Genomic DNA, 17,056 nt, shown 5'->3' on the forward strand with positions numbered 1-17,056 from the left:
CCATGTTCACTACATTTATAGGACATATTCCTGGTACTTTCATCATCATTACTCAAATGTAAAAATGTGTAAGAATCACAGGAAGAGGGTAGAGTTTTGTGAAGGCAGAATTCGTTTTCATAGACTGCAGATTTGATATAGGTCAGGACTTGAGATTTCCTATTTTGAGTAAGATCCTAGGGAATGCTTTGAGGTATAAATGAGATAATATATATAAAGCGCCTGTATATACTAGGTATTTAATAAACATTAAGTGTTCTGTATTTTTTTTAAAGCAATTTAGTTAGGAATATTTTACCTTGAGGTACCTGGTTGGCTCAGCAGGTTGAGTGTCTGACTTTGTGTCAGGTCATGATCTCACCATTCATGAGTTTGAGCCCTGCACTAACAGCTTGGAGCCTGCTTTGAATTCTCTCTCTCTCTCTCTCTCTCTCTGCCCCTCCCCCCCCCAGTTGGTTAAGTGTCCAACTCTTGATTTTTGCTCAAGTCAGCATCTCACGCTTGGTGAGTTCAAGCCCCCAGGGGGCTCTGCACTGACAGTGTGAAGCCTGCTTGGGATTCTCTTTCTGCTTCTCTCTCTGCCCCTCCCCTGTGGATGCTCTCTCTCTGTTTCAAAATAAACTTTAAAAAATGTTATTAAAAATATTTGACCTTATGATGTTCCTTTCTGTTTTTGAGGTATAATTCACTCTCCATAACAATTTGGTGATTATTTTGGCATACTCATAAGTTATGTAACTATCAATAGTATGTAATTCCAAAGTATTTTCTTTACCCCCCAGAAAAAAATGCTATACCTATTAGTGGTCACTTCCTATTCCTCCCTTCCACCAGTCCTTAGAAACCACCGATGTACAGCTCACTGTGTGGTTTTACTTATTCAGAACATTCCATGTAAATGGAATCAAATAATATGGGATCCTTTAAGTTTGGCTTCCTCCATTTGGTATAATGTTTTCAAGACTCATCCACAATGTAACATACATTGGTATTGAATTCTTTTCTATGGTTCCTTTTGAAAAATATTGCACTGTACAAACATACCATTTATTGTTTATGTGGTCATCAAGAGATGGATAGATATTTGGATTATTTCTATTTTTTGTCCATTATTAATAATGCCATGATGGACATCCATGTATAAGATTTTGTGTAGATATATTTTCATTTTTCATTGGTATATTCCTATGATATGTCAGGATAATAATAATAATAATTTCATAAACAGTTTTGGAAATATATCCTGTTCCACTATTTTAGAAAGGTTAATGAAGAATTGGTGTTAATTTTTCCTTAAATGTTTGGTGGAGTTCACCAGAGAAGTCATATAGTCCTGGCCTTATCTTTGTGGGAAATTTTTTTAAAACTAAAATTTCATTCTTTATTTGTTTTAGGTCTATTCAATTTTTTATTTCTTCTTGAGTCAGTTTCAGGAGTTTGTGTGTTTCTAGGAATGTGTTCATTTCATGTAGACAATCTAATTAGTTGTGATCTAATTGGTCAGAGTATTCCTTTATGGGGTGTGTGTGTTTATGTGTGTGCATTTGTATGTGTATTAGTGATGTCCCTTCTTTCATTCATGATTTTAGTAAGTTGAGTTCTCTCTCCATCTTCATCTGATGAAAGGTTTTACAATCTTGTTGAATTTTTCCTAAGATGTAACTTTTTGCTTTGTTTCTTCTCTGTTGTTTTTCCTATTTTCTATTATATTTAATAGAAATTAATCTTTACTACTAATCCTTACTACTTTATTTCTATTTCCCTTGGATTCTCCTTTTTTTCCATTGTTTTAAGATGGAAAGTTAGAGTATTTATCAGAGAAACCTTTTTTCAAATATAGGAATTTGCAGCTATAAATATTCCTAACACTGCTTTAGCTGCATTACATAAATTTTGGTGTTATGTTTTTCTATTCTTGGTAATCTCAAGATATTTTTGAATTTCTGTGTGAGTCCTTTAATGATCCATTGGTTGTTTAAGAATGTGTTGATTAATTTCCATAAATCCATTAATTTTTCAAATTTCCTTTTGTTCTTGATTTCTAATTTAATTTCATTTTGGTTGGAGAACACTTTGATGATTTAATCCTTTTAAATTTATTGACACTTGTTTAAGACCTAACATGAGGTTTATTTTAGACCATGTTCTGTATGCACTTGAGAATATGGATTCTATTATCATTGTATAAAGTGTTCTGTATGTCTGTGGCTTTTTTACTGTACAAGTGTTATATTTTCTTACTGACTTCTGTCTAATTATTCTATTCATTATTAATATTGGAGTATTATAATTGAGAGCTATTATTATTCAAATGTTTATTCTTCTCTTCAGTTCTAGTGTTTGTTTTATGTACTTTGGAAATTCTGTTTTTAGGTGTGTAAATGTTTATAATTGTTATAACTTCTTTTTTAAAATTTTTTAAAATATTTATTTATTTTTGAGAGAGAGAGACAGAGCATGAGCTGGGGAGGGGCAGAGAGAGAGAGGGAGACACAGAATCTGAAGCAGGGCCCCAGGCTCTGAGCTGTTAGAACAGAGCCCAACGTGGGGCTGGAACTCACAAGCTGTGAGATCATGACCTAAGTCAAAGCTGGACGCTTAAACGACTGAGCCACCCAGGCGCCACAATAATTGTTATAACTTCTTGATGAATTGGTCTTTGCATCATCTTAAAATATCCAATTTTTATCTTATAGTCTATTTTTGTCTGTTTTAGTATGCTCAGCCCAGCTCTCTTTTAGTTAGAATGGTACAGCTTTTGATTTTCCTTTATTTTTCAACGTATTCGAGCCTTTGAAACTAAAGGGTGTTTCTTACACAGAGCATAGAATTGAATCTTTTTTTACATCTATTATGGCAATGTCTGCCTTTTAATTGGAATGATCAATTTATTTACATTTAACATCAGTACTGATAAGGTAAATTTGCATCTACCATAGTGCTATTTGTTTTCCATATGTCTTCTTTTTGTTCCTCTCTTTATCCATTATTTCCTTCGTTTGTGCTACATAGATATTTTGCAGGGGACCATTTTAGTTTCCTTGTATTTTTCTTTTTTTATGCATATAGTTATAGTTATAGTTAGTTATAGTTATATTTAAAGTTATAGTTATATTCTTAATGGTTCCCCTGGAGGTTACAGTTATCTTATTTATAACAATCTAGTTCCTATTAATAGCAACATAATTTCAACCATATAAAAAAACCTTTGCATCCATATAGTTCTATTCCTCCCCACTCCTTGATGCTATTATTGCCATATATGTGATGTTTTACATGCTGTATGTCTGTCAATACAGATCTGTAATTACTGCTTTATGTCATTTCTTAAATGACATAGAAAGAAAGAGTTATGAACAAGAGTACATTTATATTTCCTCTTCTATTTACCTGTGTAGTTACCTCTACTGGTGCTTTCATACATATGCATTGAAGTGATTGTTTAGTATTCTTTAACTTCAGGCTAAAGGATTTCCTTCAGTATTTCTTGTAAGGAAGCCAGGTCTGCAACAAATCCAGTTGTTTGTATTGTTTTTAATCTAAAAATGTTTTAATCTCTACTTCGTTTTTGAAGGATAGTTTTGCTGGATTTAGAATTCTTTTCTGACAGCCTTTTCCCTTCATTTCTTTGAATATGAAGTATTCTTTGAAATATGTTCCATTCTTTGATATTGAAATGTGTTCAGTTTTTAACCTTTGTTTAGTGCCTTCTGACCTTCTTGATATCTGAGAAGGAATCAGCTGTTAATCTTATTAGGCTTGCACGTGTATGGTACACCTTTTTTCCTTTTGCTTCTTTCAAGATTCTCTCTTTGTCATTGTTTTTTTGACAGACTGATTACAATGTGTCTAGTTAAGAATATCTTTGAATGTGTCCTGTTTGTAGCTTGTTGAGTAGCTTGGATTTGTGGATTAATGTGTTTTCATCAACTATAGATATATTTTGGCCTTTATTCCTTCAAATACTTTTTCTACTTCTTCCTTTCTATCTTGTCTTTCTAGGAGTCCCATTATGCTTATTTAGTATAGTTAATGTTGTCCCATAGGGCCGTGAGGCTCTGTTAATTTTTCTTCCTTTTTGTTTTTTTGTTCCTTAAATGTCATAGTTTTAATTGATCTTCACATTCATCTTTATACCATTTTAAGTTTGCTATTTTTTTTCTTCCACCCACTTAAATCTGCTATTGATCTCTGCTAGTGAAATTTTCAAGTTTCGTACTCTTCAACTCAAGAATTATTATTTGATTCTTTTTTTACCATATATATTTCCTTTCTTAAAAGTTTATCTATTTGTTTTTGAGAGAGAGAGAGAGAGAAAGAAAGAGAGAAGTGGAGAGGGGCAGAGAAAGAGGGAGAGAGAGAGAATCCCAAGCAGGCTTTGTGCTTTTCAGTGCAGAGCCTGACAGGGGGCTTGAACTCAGAAACTCATGAGATCATGACCTGAGCAGAAATCAATAGTCAAATGCTTAGCTGACTGAGCCACCAGGTGTGCCCCTATCATTTATATTTCTTAGTGATAGTCTTTATCTAGAGACATAATTCTTGTATTGTCATTTACTTCTTTAGACATGGTTTCCTTTATATCTTGAAACATATTTAAAATAGCTCATTGAAAGTCTTTGTCTAGGAGGTCTAACACCTGGACTTCCTAAGGGACAGTTTCTTTTGATTTTTTTTTTCCCTGTATATGGATCATACTTTTTTCCTATGCCTGTCTCATAATTTTTTGTTGAAAACTTGCATATTATATAATGTAACAACTCTGGAAATCAGACTTTTCCCTTTCCCTGTAGCTTGTGGTTATTGCTGTTTAGTAGTAGTAGTAGTTATTGTTGTATGTTTGCTTAGTGACTCTTCTGGACTAATTCTGTAAACCGTATGTGCTCACTGAAGGTTTTGCACAGTTAGCTTCATGGTTAGTTAATGAGTTCACAAAGATATCCTTAAACCTCTGAAAAAACACATCTCCTGGTTTTTGGCCAAATGGTTCTGTGGATTGTGGAGCATGCCTTCAATGCTGTGGCACTTTGTAACACCGCCCTCACCTCGCTGCCTACTTATACAGAGCCTCAAGGTCTCCCGGAGGTGAAGACTTAGAGCCTTGCCAGGCCATCGCTGAACATGCATGATCTTCTGTATTCTGAGAAATACTTTGGAGTTTTCCAGAGACCCTATGGACACCTCATTCACCAACTTTTCCTTTTAAGCTTCTTGTTTAGCTTATTGTTGGGCCACACAGTCTTCCAGGATATCAGACAACCATGAAGGGAAACAAATTCTCCTTATAAATTTTTAAAACAAATTCTCCCGGGAAAAAGGCTTTTCATACTGCATGAGCTCTGAATCATATGAAGTAAGCTCGGCCTGTAATTAATTAATTATTTCAGGGAACACCAAATGGGTCAAATAATGACAATTCTCTGGCGATGCAGCTTTCAAGGGACTTAAAGTGAATTTGGCCTCCTTCAGTCTCCCAGCTTCTACTGTGACTGTGGGCTATTGGTTTTCAAGGCTACTGTGGAGCTAGAGAAAGCAGGATGGAAGTAGGACAGCCTTTCAGTTCTTACCAAGATTCAGCCATTTTTATCTTGAATAAATGTTCTCCAGATTGCTGCTCTAATTTATTTCCAGAGTTCTAAAAAAAGTTGATTCTGACAATTTTTTGCCAGTTTTCTCATCATTTTTATAGAGGAAGACATTTTCAGAGGTCTTTACTCCACCATATTGCTGGCACTTAATATTTAATATCACTTTTAATACTTTTCTTGACCAAAGAATTGAATACTTTGATATACAGAAGAAACCCTTGACTGTGATATAGGTTATATTATTTTGTAAGTTCTTAACATGAGAGTTCTCTAATATATGATACAATAATCCATCAATAAGTTAATGATAAAAAAATGAGTCTAAGGAGATACTAGACCCCTATGTATTCCTGAGCTGATAACTAATCCATCATGTTTCACAGGGCCCATTTGTTACCCATTTATTATATTCATTATTTCAAACCAGTTGACCAAGCCACCAACACTGATAGAAAGGACTGAAAACATGACTACAAAAGACATGAGCTTAAAATCCCTGGTCCCAGCAGCACTGAAAGGAGTGGAAAAATTATACTTAAGACTCAAAAGAAAACTGTTTTGGACTAAATGAAGGCAATCTAAGACCAAGGCAGGATCAAAATCAGTGTTCTTATTTGCACCCCAACTCCTTAGAGCAAGAATGACAGTGGAGAAAGCATTTCTTCTTGTTGTTTATAAATTTGTCCAAGGAAACACTTTTCAAGGAATGGCTTAGTCTCTACCCCTGGTTATATGTACATGGGAGAGCATTTGCCTTCTGGTGAGAGAGAGATACCCAACTAGAACAAAAGAGTAAAGCTTGACACAAATTATTAAATCTGTGAACAGAATAGTAGATTGCAGTTTGAAAAAATTTTTAAGAATGAAATTCATATATCCTCTGTATCATTCAATATAAAGTTACCGTTGAAAATAGTAACTTTTCAGTAATCATATCCATTGATAGTAATTTAGTGCTTTTTAATACATGCACAATGTTTTAAAATTTACACAATATATTTACATTTGTTTTCCATGTTCGTATCATAATAATCCTGGAGTTAGGCAGTACTTCACATATTTTATGGACAATAGAACTGAGACCCAGAGTTTCATAAAATTATTGGAGTAGTAAGGATTCCAGCCTCTCTTTCCCAACTATTTGTTCACTGAATTTTCCACGGACCATATCCTTCATCATGTGAAAAAGAATTACTGGTCACATTATTGGCTCTACCTATTGTTTTATGGACACATATTTTTCTAAGTTCATCAAGTATATGAGACCCGTGTTTTCAGAAATGACATGTGACCTTTGGCTTAGCTTAACCAGACTTTGCAAGTCAGTTTAAGGCTTCTCCGAAAACCCAGAGTGGATGGACCAACTCTGATGTGTGGTGTTCGCTTTCTCCTGGATGACCCTTCTGACACCAGGTCCGGAGACAAAAGAGGGAATGACCACCTGATGCTCCATCTTCTCTCTGTCTCTCTCAAGAACAAAATTTTAAAATTAAAATGAAAGAAAAAAAAAGAAATGGCCTTTTCTCCCCAGAGGGACAGGGAATTGCTTGGAGAATTTGAATGATGCAGGTTTGTCTAAAAGCTTTAAAGATGAAAGTGTCACTTTTTACCCATTAACCTGTAGAATGATGAGATCCTGAGTACATTTGGCTGCTTCAAAGGGTCACTGGAATACCGCTTCCCAGAAAGGCTGCTTGAAAGTGTTTTGTGTGAAGGAGGTGTTGTTCCCTCCAGGGCCTTCCTTCAGTACCCTGGTGGATTGCTACAAATTTTAGCATTCACAAACTTTTTGATGTGACGTCTAAATCTTTCTGGGTCCTACTTGTAAATTCTGATATATGACATGAGGTATCTTCAGTCATTCTTCAAGCCTAGATGGAATTTCTAGAGGTTAGACTAGAGTTCTAGCCTCTTGTTTAAAGATACACACACACACACACACACACACACACACACACACACACACACACAGCTCACCTCAGCAATCAGAGAAGTAAGGGTGCATTTGGAGTTCAAACTCAGGAAACAAAATCCTGCTTTGCTTAAGAGCTATCTTGCTGCTTGGCCAGTTGTCTAGAGAAATCAGATGTGTAACACGGAGAACGATTAGGAATGCTAATTGTAAGTTTACTTTTTTAAGGCTTCCAGAGAGAGAAAGGAAAACAGGCAGAGCAGTGTGTGGGGTGGCAAACTGAGTAATTATTTGCAAATCTGCCTTAAGGCAAGAAAGCACCAATATCTTCTGTTAGGTCTGCTTGCCAAGGGAATACTTCCTCACTAATTGAATATTTCCCAAGGAGATTATTTTTATCTTGACGTCATTCCCAAAGTGATGATTCTGAGATTTTGCCCAATGTTTTCTTTAGTATTTAAGCCATTAACCATAAATAGTGTCATTTTGGTCTTTAATGTTATCCAGTGTAGTAGAAATTATAAATTGTTTCCATTTATAGTGATTCAAGGGAGGTCAGAGTTGGGTGGATTTTCTTACTCCGGTCCCTGGTGGAGAGTTTTTCATGAAAGCAACCATCAGCATTGCAGTTGGCTGCCATTCTAAACTCCTCTTTCCTGCTTCTGAAGCATAGCCGGCTCTCCTCCCAGAATGAGTGGAAGCCAGTTGGCCTGGTGAGTCTCTCAGAGGGTCAAGTTTGCATTTCACAACTCTGAGAAATTCCTCTGGGTAAACAAGCCCTAAGAATGATATTTTCACTTTCTTCCTCTTCCTGGTGTTTGGAATCTCACCACCACTGTTCCGTATATGGTTTTCTCCATCCATTCATGTGATCCCATTCCTCTTCCACCTTATTCCCTAGATACATAACAGAAAATCTGTGCTCATACCTTCCTTTACTTCTTTACATGTATCAGTCCACACAGACACATACACACAGACAGCCTAAGCACAAGTGTGCACAAACACAATCATTGGTCAGACATGCCAGTCTAATGTTCAAGAAGTCTGTAGTCACAAGAGATGACATCATTCTTACATTCTTACATCCCGGCATTAATTAAAAATAATGATTTTTGGGGTGGCTCACTCAGTTAAGCGTCCGACTTCAGCTCAAGTCATGATCTCATGGTTCGAGCCCTGCATCAGGCTCTGTGCTGACAGCTAGCTCAGAGCCTGGAGCCTGCTTCAGATTCTGTACCTCCCTCTCTCTCTGGCCCTCCTCTGCTCATGCTGTCTCTCTCTCTAAAAAATAAATAAATAAATAAATAAATAAAAACAGTAAAAAAAAATTTTTAATGATTTTTGAGAACTTAAATTGAAAAAAAAAAGAATGTTGCCCAAACTCCCAAGAAAGGAAACAAAAACCTTGATATAGTTGGTGTGTTTTATAAATTATATGGGATCATGTCCATGGCTTTAAAGGATTTACTGTGATACAGTTTCATGGCTTCTAAATTCTACAATCCCCTGGCAAGCTAAGTAGAATTTGAAGGATCTTTTGTCAAATTCAGGTGTGCTTTTGGTCACATCCCTGTGGAATTCCAATTTTTTTCCCACTGTTTTTCACAGGCACTAAAGATTAGGAGATAGCTTTACTCTGTGTTTCCCATGTAAAAAGGAAGCATAAATCTATAAGACCCATTACCGCTCTCATGGTAGCTAATAATTACATGCACATTTGGAAGATGCTAAAAAGAGATCTATAACTTATGTCAATATTAGTGTTGAATCTAGCCTGAGACGTGTATTCCTGAAGAACAATAATACTTAAGAAAACCATTCCCACAACTTTGGTTTTCAAAAATCCCTTCACCCTTTTATGTTCCAGGAAATGGCTTATCACCAAGAACCACTCTTCCCCGTATGACTTAGACAAAACTTTTTGTGAATTCCTTCTCGTGACTCCTGCAAGATTCACAGATGACCCCTTTGTTTACCTGTGATGAGCCCAAACCCAGACCTTTCTTCTTTCTCCTGAACTTGCTGTGCAGCCTCTTGTTCTAAACCTTCCAGCCTCTTGTTCTTTGTCTTATGAATGATTACCTAAGGTTAGGTCTGTCTCCCTAAAACTAGATAGACACAAAGGTGAACATTTCCTGTTCAGCTAAGACTTCATTCAATTGCAAGAAAATTCCAACTGTAAATCACTCTTTATTCCTCCCAGTGAGAGTCAAAGGCAAAACCAGCAGGCTGAGACCTTCTGATCATTAGCTCTGGAGTGCTCACCTTAATGCAAATTACTAAATAAAATCTGTTTCATTACTTATTCTCTCTCTCTCTCTCCCCCCACATCAGTGATGCTGGAGGTAACTACAGCAAACTCTATTCAGATAATTCCAAACAAAACTCTAGAGCCAGTGATAAGTTTATCACCAGGCAGTGCTTAAGTAATCTTTTTTTCTTTACTTCTGCATTTAGCTTCAGCACTGCACACAGGCATGGTCACATACATCATACAAACATACCCTTGTAATTTTGTTGACCACTTCAAAATCAGGAAATGTTCCCCACTAAATGGTAAAAATTTCAAAGGTGAGATAAAGAGTGGGTTTTCTAAGTCTTTGAAACCTCTTGGAGTACCTGTTTCACAAGGGGTGAACACTGTTAGCCTCTTCAGTTTTAGTTGGTATTTTTTTTCTAAATAAACTGGATGGTGTTTTTCTTCCTCCTTTATCAATTTAGAAGCACCAAACAAGTTTTGTCTTCTTGGGATATTCTTTCTTAGAGACAAAACAGATGGGCTAAACCTGCTGTGAGTTATTAATATTTATTCCTAATAATTTTGTGGGTTTCTATTTTTTTAAATGTTTTATGTTATTATTTAAATTCTAGTAAGTTAACATACAGCGTAATATTAGCTTCAGGAGTAGAACCTGTATACCTGTGTATATATATATATATATATATATATATATATATATACACAGTCTCTTTATTCATCCATCAGTCAATAGACGTTTGGGTTCTTGCCATAATTTATCTATTGTTAATAATGCTGTTATAGACATTGGGGTGCATATGCCCTTCAAATTAGTATTTTTGTATCCTTTGGGTAAATATCTAGTAGTGTAATTGCTGGGCCATCAGGTGATTCTATCTGTAACCTTTTGAGGAGCCTCCATGCTGTTTTCCAGAGTGGCTGCACCAGTTTGCATGAAGAGGTTGTGTAGTACGTGTGTTGGATGGCACACAATGGAGGAAATAAATGTACGTTTGTCACCTTGGGCTATGAGGCCAGTGCTTCTCCACAATTCCTTTTGGCTCATCCTGAAGCTTACACACCCCACTGAGATCCAACTTATTAGTGGCAATAGCACAGTGCCAAACTCTCGTAAATATCTTCAGCAAAGCTTTTTGGAATAGACGGGCTCCTCAGGTAATGCTGCATGGAGGCAATGTGCAGTTTCATTAATAAGAATACTTGCTACTATTTTTGAGATGCGTACCTCATGCTGACCACTATGCTAGGTACCTGACATGGGACATTTTTCAGCTGCACAAACAGCTGAAAGTCCAAATCAATCTGTCTGACTTGATTTCTGCTTTTTCCTTTACTAATGACTGTATCTACATCAAGAATTCATTTTTGGACCTATTACAGAAAGTAAGGGATATATTATTGTAGAACACTCAAAAACCTTCATAAGGGCACTTAGGTGGTTCACTCGGTTAGACATTAGACTTCAGCTCAGGTCGTGATCTCCCAGTTCATGGGTTTCAACCTTGCATCAGGCTCTGTGCTGACAGCTCAGAGCCTGCAATCTGCTCTGGATTCTGTCTCCTTTCTCTCTGTCCCTCCCCTAGTCTGTCTGTCTGTCCCTTTCTCTCTCTCTTTCAAAAATAAATAAATATAAAAAAACCCGTCATAGACTACCAATAATCCTCAGAAGAGATTGTGGAGGGAAAATAACTCTAAATTCACACTTCCATCATACTACTCTGTTATATAAAGCAAGAAGCCAAGCCCATGCTGGGCACATCAAGCTATTGTGAGCAACGTTCTCCAGGGTTTGGTGCCAAGGCTGTGTGCCCTCAGATTTCTATGAACAGCTCATGAGAAAGTCCCTATAGTACAGACATAAGGTAAACCAGTGGAGAATTGTGGAAAATTATCTGATTGTTTTCTCTTTATAGAGGGTTATGAAAATTCCATCCCCAAATCTAAGGAAGCAGAATGTAGATTTCTAGAAAGAACAGGTGAGATGAAGCCAAAGTTTTTGTTTTCAAACATGAACTCACAGCCAACTCTTCCTGAGTGTAGCTGTATTCGGTTTCTTACAGATAATGAAGTTTGAGACACAGATATTTCATTCCTCCATTACAGGAAAGCATTTCAGGGAGCTGGCTTTCTACACTGCATGCCTTCTACACTTGCAGTGTAACTTATACTTAACCTGATCTGGGAGTAGTCAGAGGCATGTGAATTGCCAAATGAAATCTTGTTGGAGTCTGAAGAGGGGGAGAGAGAGGACAGGAATCTACCACCTTTGTTTCTGAACATTCTCAGAAGACATTTTCTTGGAGCTTTCTAAAGTCCCAGATTGCCCATGGTTGCTTGATCAATGAATTGTCAGAGCAAACTTCCATCTACCACTCTTCCAATTTTAGATCCAATAAAGTGATTTCAAATGAATAGAGTTGTATTGTGAAGTGCATTAAAAGAAATCTACCTACACCAATATTTGGGAAAAATACTAGGGCTAAAAGGGCAATCATTGATGAAGGATCATAAGCTAGATAAGACATTCATAGCAACTTTGAGTGCCAAGAGTCAGGTTCCATGTTGGTACCCTCAAATACAGGCAGTTTGAATTTAGTGCAAAAAATAGGTAAACATCTCACTATGACACTCATGTGACACTCATATCCTTCAACACCAAGTTTCTGGTTCATTTTCTACTTCTGCTTCTCCTCTACAGTCACTCTACATTCCACTGGACTCAATGCATTAGGGTGGTGTAAGGCATTCTTGGCATGGCAGGTACTTAAACTACCCTCTGCTGCCACTGTCCACTTTTACCATCTTGACTTGTGATTCCTGTGGTTTGCGTGTCTATCCTCTTCCAGTGAAACCCCGCCAAACATGAGAGGCCCCATACCGAACCCTCCAGCATGCTCCTCTGAGGCTCCTCTCACTGTATCTGGGTGCTCCTCTTGAGCACAGGTTCACAAAAATCCTCCCTCAATCCACAATGTGTTGTGTCATCTCCCCAGTTCTGAATTAACGTGTTTTGAAATTTTGGCATTGTCCTCTTGCAACTCCCACTGAAATTTCACATCTATTTTATCTTAGTGCTTCATTCAACACTTCGAATTTCACATCCCATTATTCAGTGTTTCCTGATATGTGAGAGTGCAGTTAGGTGACCTTCTGATTTATCTTATCTCTGAACGTGGATACAATCATGTTTTTGGACTCGGATAGAACTGCAACTGGAATTTTCCGCCTTTACACTTTGTGTTTTGTGTGCTCTGTAGAATTTATGAATCTTAGTGTTTGTTATATGATAATGGGGTGATGCTCAAATCCTTGGAGTCAGGATGTTGTGAACAGGCAGATCCATCTGGAAATTTTTTTAGTTTGTTTTGGGTGGGCTTATATGTAAGACATAAAGGGCTCATGAGAAATAAATAAGATTACTTGTTGAGCACTATGAAGAAAACAATCTGCTTCTCTTTTGAAAAGGCCACCGTAATTTATTACGAACTATGATTATTCTAATACTAGAAGAAGACTAACCCAAGAGGGAATAAAAGATATGCATCCATAAGAAGGGTAACCTCATTAATCCTTTTTAAAAATGTTTACTTTGTGAAATGTTTTGAGATATCATGTTGTCTACACAATTATCGTGGCTATTGTGAATAATATTGTAATTCTGCAAGCCCATTTGAGTTCTGTAGTCACTACAACTATCCAGGGAACCCACAGCTAATAAAAGAGCCACCTTGTACCCTTGGGAATGTTAAATCCTCATGGCTTGTGAGGATGATAAATAGATTGGAGATATTGGAACTCAAGAAGAGCGCTCTATGTAATCACACCCAAAAGGCCTGTTGTAGCATTTCCCATTTTCTGAGAGACTACATAATTTATGTATTGTTTGTTTATTGTCAGTATCTCCCACTGAGATATAAGTTCTGTGGACTTAGGGAGTTTTTGTTTTGTTTTCTGTTGTATCTTCTATGCCTGCCACCTAGTTTGTGAAAGGTTTACATAGGTAGTGATCTAAGATCAAAGGGTGAAAACATGGGAAGGCAGATTTTTGGCTCAACACATAGACTTTTGCAATTATGTATACTATCTGCAGGCTGGGTCAGTACACAGTGTCTTCTCTAGAATTAAAGCTGGGTCCAGGTGACTGTTGGGCTGGGACATTTTGGGGGATGACTTGGTGCAGGTGTTTGGCCCCCAAGTTCATTTCCAGCCTTGTGGTTCTGAAGATGGGCCTTTGCCAAAGACTTTACAATGGAGGGAACCTAAGATGATGATATTGTATCGTGAATGATGACAACTAATTGGAGTATGAAAGATAAGGAGTCAGAGAGGACAGTGATACTCCCAGCTCTGGTATTTTAGTGCCGCTGAAAGGAAACACGAAGTTCAGTACAAATGCTGGTTTGTGGGCAAACTTTAAGCAATGATCATAAATCTTGAGTTTAATGTGTTAGTGGATCATACAAGAGACATCTAGAAGGTGATTATATTTAGGCAGATATGGAACTCAGGACAGGCTGAGGTATGTAATGCCTATTTATTAGAAATATCTACACTCCTCTCTATAGGAAGATGTCTGAAAATGATGCTTTTTATTTTTCATTTTTTAAATGTTTATTAAAAACATTAGAGGCACAGTGCAAGAGAGACAGAGAGTGAGTGAGAGAGGGGCAGAGACAGAGGGAGCACAGAAGTGAAGCAGGCTCCAGGCTCTGATTTGTCAACACAGAGCCTGATGTGGGGCTCGAATTCACAAACAGTGAGATCATGACCTGAGCTGAAGTTGGCTGCTCAGCCAACTGAGCCACGCAGGCACTCCTGAAAATGATGATTAAGAGATACCATTGGTGAATAGATCATTTACCTGTCCAGTTTCATGTAATTATTTAGAATGCAGGTATCATAGTTTCATTTCACAGATGATAAAATAGAAGCCCAGAGTGACGTTATTGCTTCTCAGAGCCAGAGGGCTAACTTGAATCCCTGTCTTTTCTCCAGTGTTCTGCTTCAGGGAACTGCGAGTCATCAGAATGAGACTCCTCCTTACCACAGGACCGACTAGCTGCCTGTGTATCGGCAAGAAAAGTGTCCACCACTTGTCCTTAACTCAGGTGTGGACATATCCCCTCCCCAATTCCATTCCCAGGGCTTACCTCCTGCTACTAGGAAGCCTCACAGTAAAATTGCAAGTGAATGAGGGCTGCACCTGCCAAACTTTCTTGGGTGGGCTGGTTCAACGTACTCCCAATGTACAGACTATCACAGCCCTGGGCTGGAAGCACCCCCCTGCCCTGCCCGCTCAGTAATGATGTTCACTGTGAGAACAGCTAATGGGTAGTCAAGTGCAATGGCTTCGGATCTGGGAGAAAAGCAGCTCAACAGGGGAACCATGAATAAGTTGTTAAAGCTAAGTGGAAATGAGAAGTGGAGGGAATTTGGAGAGGCAGCTGAGGAAGGCATCAGGGAGCACTGAGGCAACATGGGGTGAATGCAGTGAGCTTCCCGAGAGCATCTATCCAGCTGCAGCATCAGAGCACCCCTTTCTGTACACTGCACAAAGAAGGGAGTGGTCACAGGAATGCTGGGGGAGCCAGTGTACAAGAAGCGTTTTCTGGAAAAATAATTTCCTATTTCATATAGCTGACAACAGCACCTGCTATACTTTCACCACGTTTCATGTGAAAGCTAAATTTTATTTGCTACATGGGAATGGCTGGCCAATAACTGCCCAGCACACACAGAGGGTAGACACTGGGTCCGTTTTGACTTAACAGGACTGTGCCTTGCCTTGGAAAGCTGAAGGAATACAGATTCAATGGTGTGATTTTTTTTTTTTCACTTGGAATCTTTGGAACTATAATTCAGCACTACTGGATTAGGGCACATTCTAGCAAACTAAAAATCAAAACCTTTCCTATGGGGAAAGTCTCGGTGTAATAAGTGAGAGACGTGACAGCCGCATTACTGCCATGGAAAATAATTTATTAACTGTGTCTGTGCAAAATACCCTGGTAGGCACCAAATCCCGGGGGCTTCCCGTTTCAATGCATCCTCTGCTCTCTGCAGTCTTTTCCGTGTACTGTTCTACTCTCCACCTGCGAATAAAATGGATACCTTGAAAACTTCATCTTTGTGTAGGCTGGATCGGTACAACGGAACGATGGTTCCAGCCTCAGCGCCAATCTTACACTGCTGGGGAGGTGTATCAGGAGCCTGCCATCCTCAACTTCTCATTCTCCGAGCTTGTAAATAAAAAAGAAAGAAGCATCTTTCCAGTTTCCACTTTAGACCAGGAAATCCGGGGAGCGTTGACAAGCAAGGTTTTGCATCATCAGCATAAAGCATGCGGAGGCTGACTCTCTACCCCTTCCTTTCTTTCTCTCCCAGTTCCCCCGGTCCCTCCAGGCAAGTCCCACACTGCACCTGAGATACAGGTACACAGGCGGCTCGCTATCCCAGGTAAGGAACCAGCCACACAATTTTGGATATCAGCCCAAATCCTTGTACATTTTACCTCTCACAGCCAGTTGACATGTGACGTGTATACGTGTGCTTTCGGCTACATTTAAAGAGAATTTATAAGGTAAGTTGTCCTAAATCGACTTGGAGATATCTGCCAGGTCTAACCGCACAAAGGTCGTCTGCTTCACCAGCATCTCCCAGAGGAACTCGGATGAAAGGTGGCCCTCCACCCAGCAGCACCCGCCATCAGGCTGGGGAGCGCAGACAACCCCCCCCCCCCACCCCCACGCGCTCAGGCCCAGCTCCCTTGCTCCACAGCGTCAGTCTGACCCCGCCGGATCCGTTCCGGAGACGGGCTCACGATCGCTCGGGAGGTGCTTCTGCCACACACTTCCAAGTGGGGTTTTGCTAGGATCATTTATTTCTCTTGGGCACATTAGGAAACCACCATTAGGTGTTGGTGGGAGGTGCCACTCTGCCTGAAGCCCAGCCCGTCCGCGGCGGTCGGCGCACACCGCACGCGCCCGGCTGCCAGAGCTCGCCTGGAGCCACCTCCGGCCGCAGGTCCGTGTCGTCCGGGATCCCCGACGCCGTCCGCCGCTTCCCCTCCCCTAGCGTGACCCGGCCGCGGCGCCGGGGACTGCTGTCGAATCCTCTGCGGCTCGTGCGTGCGGTTCCCTCCGCGGCAGGCCGGACAGCACCCGCCGCGGACGCCCCGAGCGCCCCGGGGCCCGGGCTCGCTGGAGTTTGACTCTCGGGCGGCGGCGCGGAGCCGCAGGCGGCGGGAGCGAGGCGAGCCCGGCCGCTCGCCCTCCGCGCTGCGCTCGGATTGGT

At 39.4% G+C, this 17,056-nt stretch overlaps 1 protein-coding gene across 1 annotated transcript in view; it reads left to right on the plus strand.

Moving 5' to 3' along the window:
- The first annotated feature begins 4,983 nt into the window (after positions 1-4,983).
- NRG3 (neuregulin 3) overlaps positions 4,984-17,056 on the plus strand; it is a 1,058,459-nt gene continuing 1,046,386 nt past the window's right edge. The window contains exons 1-7 of the mRNA XM_029919916.1: positions 4,984-5,085; positions 7,213-7,342; positions 11,677-11,739; positions 15,899-16,005; positions 16,148-16,219; positions 16,332-16,619; positions 16,838-17,054. Of these exons, the coding sequence (XP_029775776.1) occupies positions 4,984-5,085; positions 7,213-7,342; positions 11,677-11,739; positions 15,899-16,005; positions 16,148-16,219; positions 16,332-16,619; positions 16,838-17,054 (979 nt within the window). The remainder of the gene's footprint in view (positions 5,086-7,212; positions 7,343-11,676; positions 11,740-15,898; positions 16,006-16,147; positions 16,220-16,331; positions 16,620-16,837; positions 17,055-17,056) is intronic.

The sequence above is a fragment of the Suricata suricatta genome, chromosome 2, assembly GCF_006229205.1.
Source record: "Suricata suricatta isolate VVHF042 chromosome 2, meerkat_22Aug2017_6uvM2_HiC, whole genome shotgun sequence".
NCBI classification, from domain to species: domain Eukaryota; kingdom Metazoa; phylum Chordata; class Mammalia; order Carnivora; family Herpestidae; genus Suricata; species Suricata suricatta.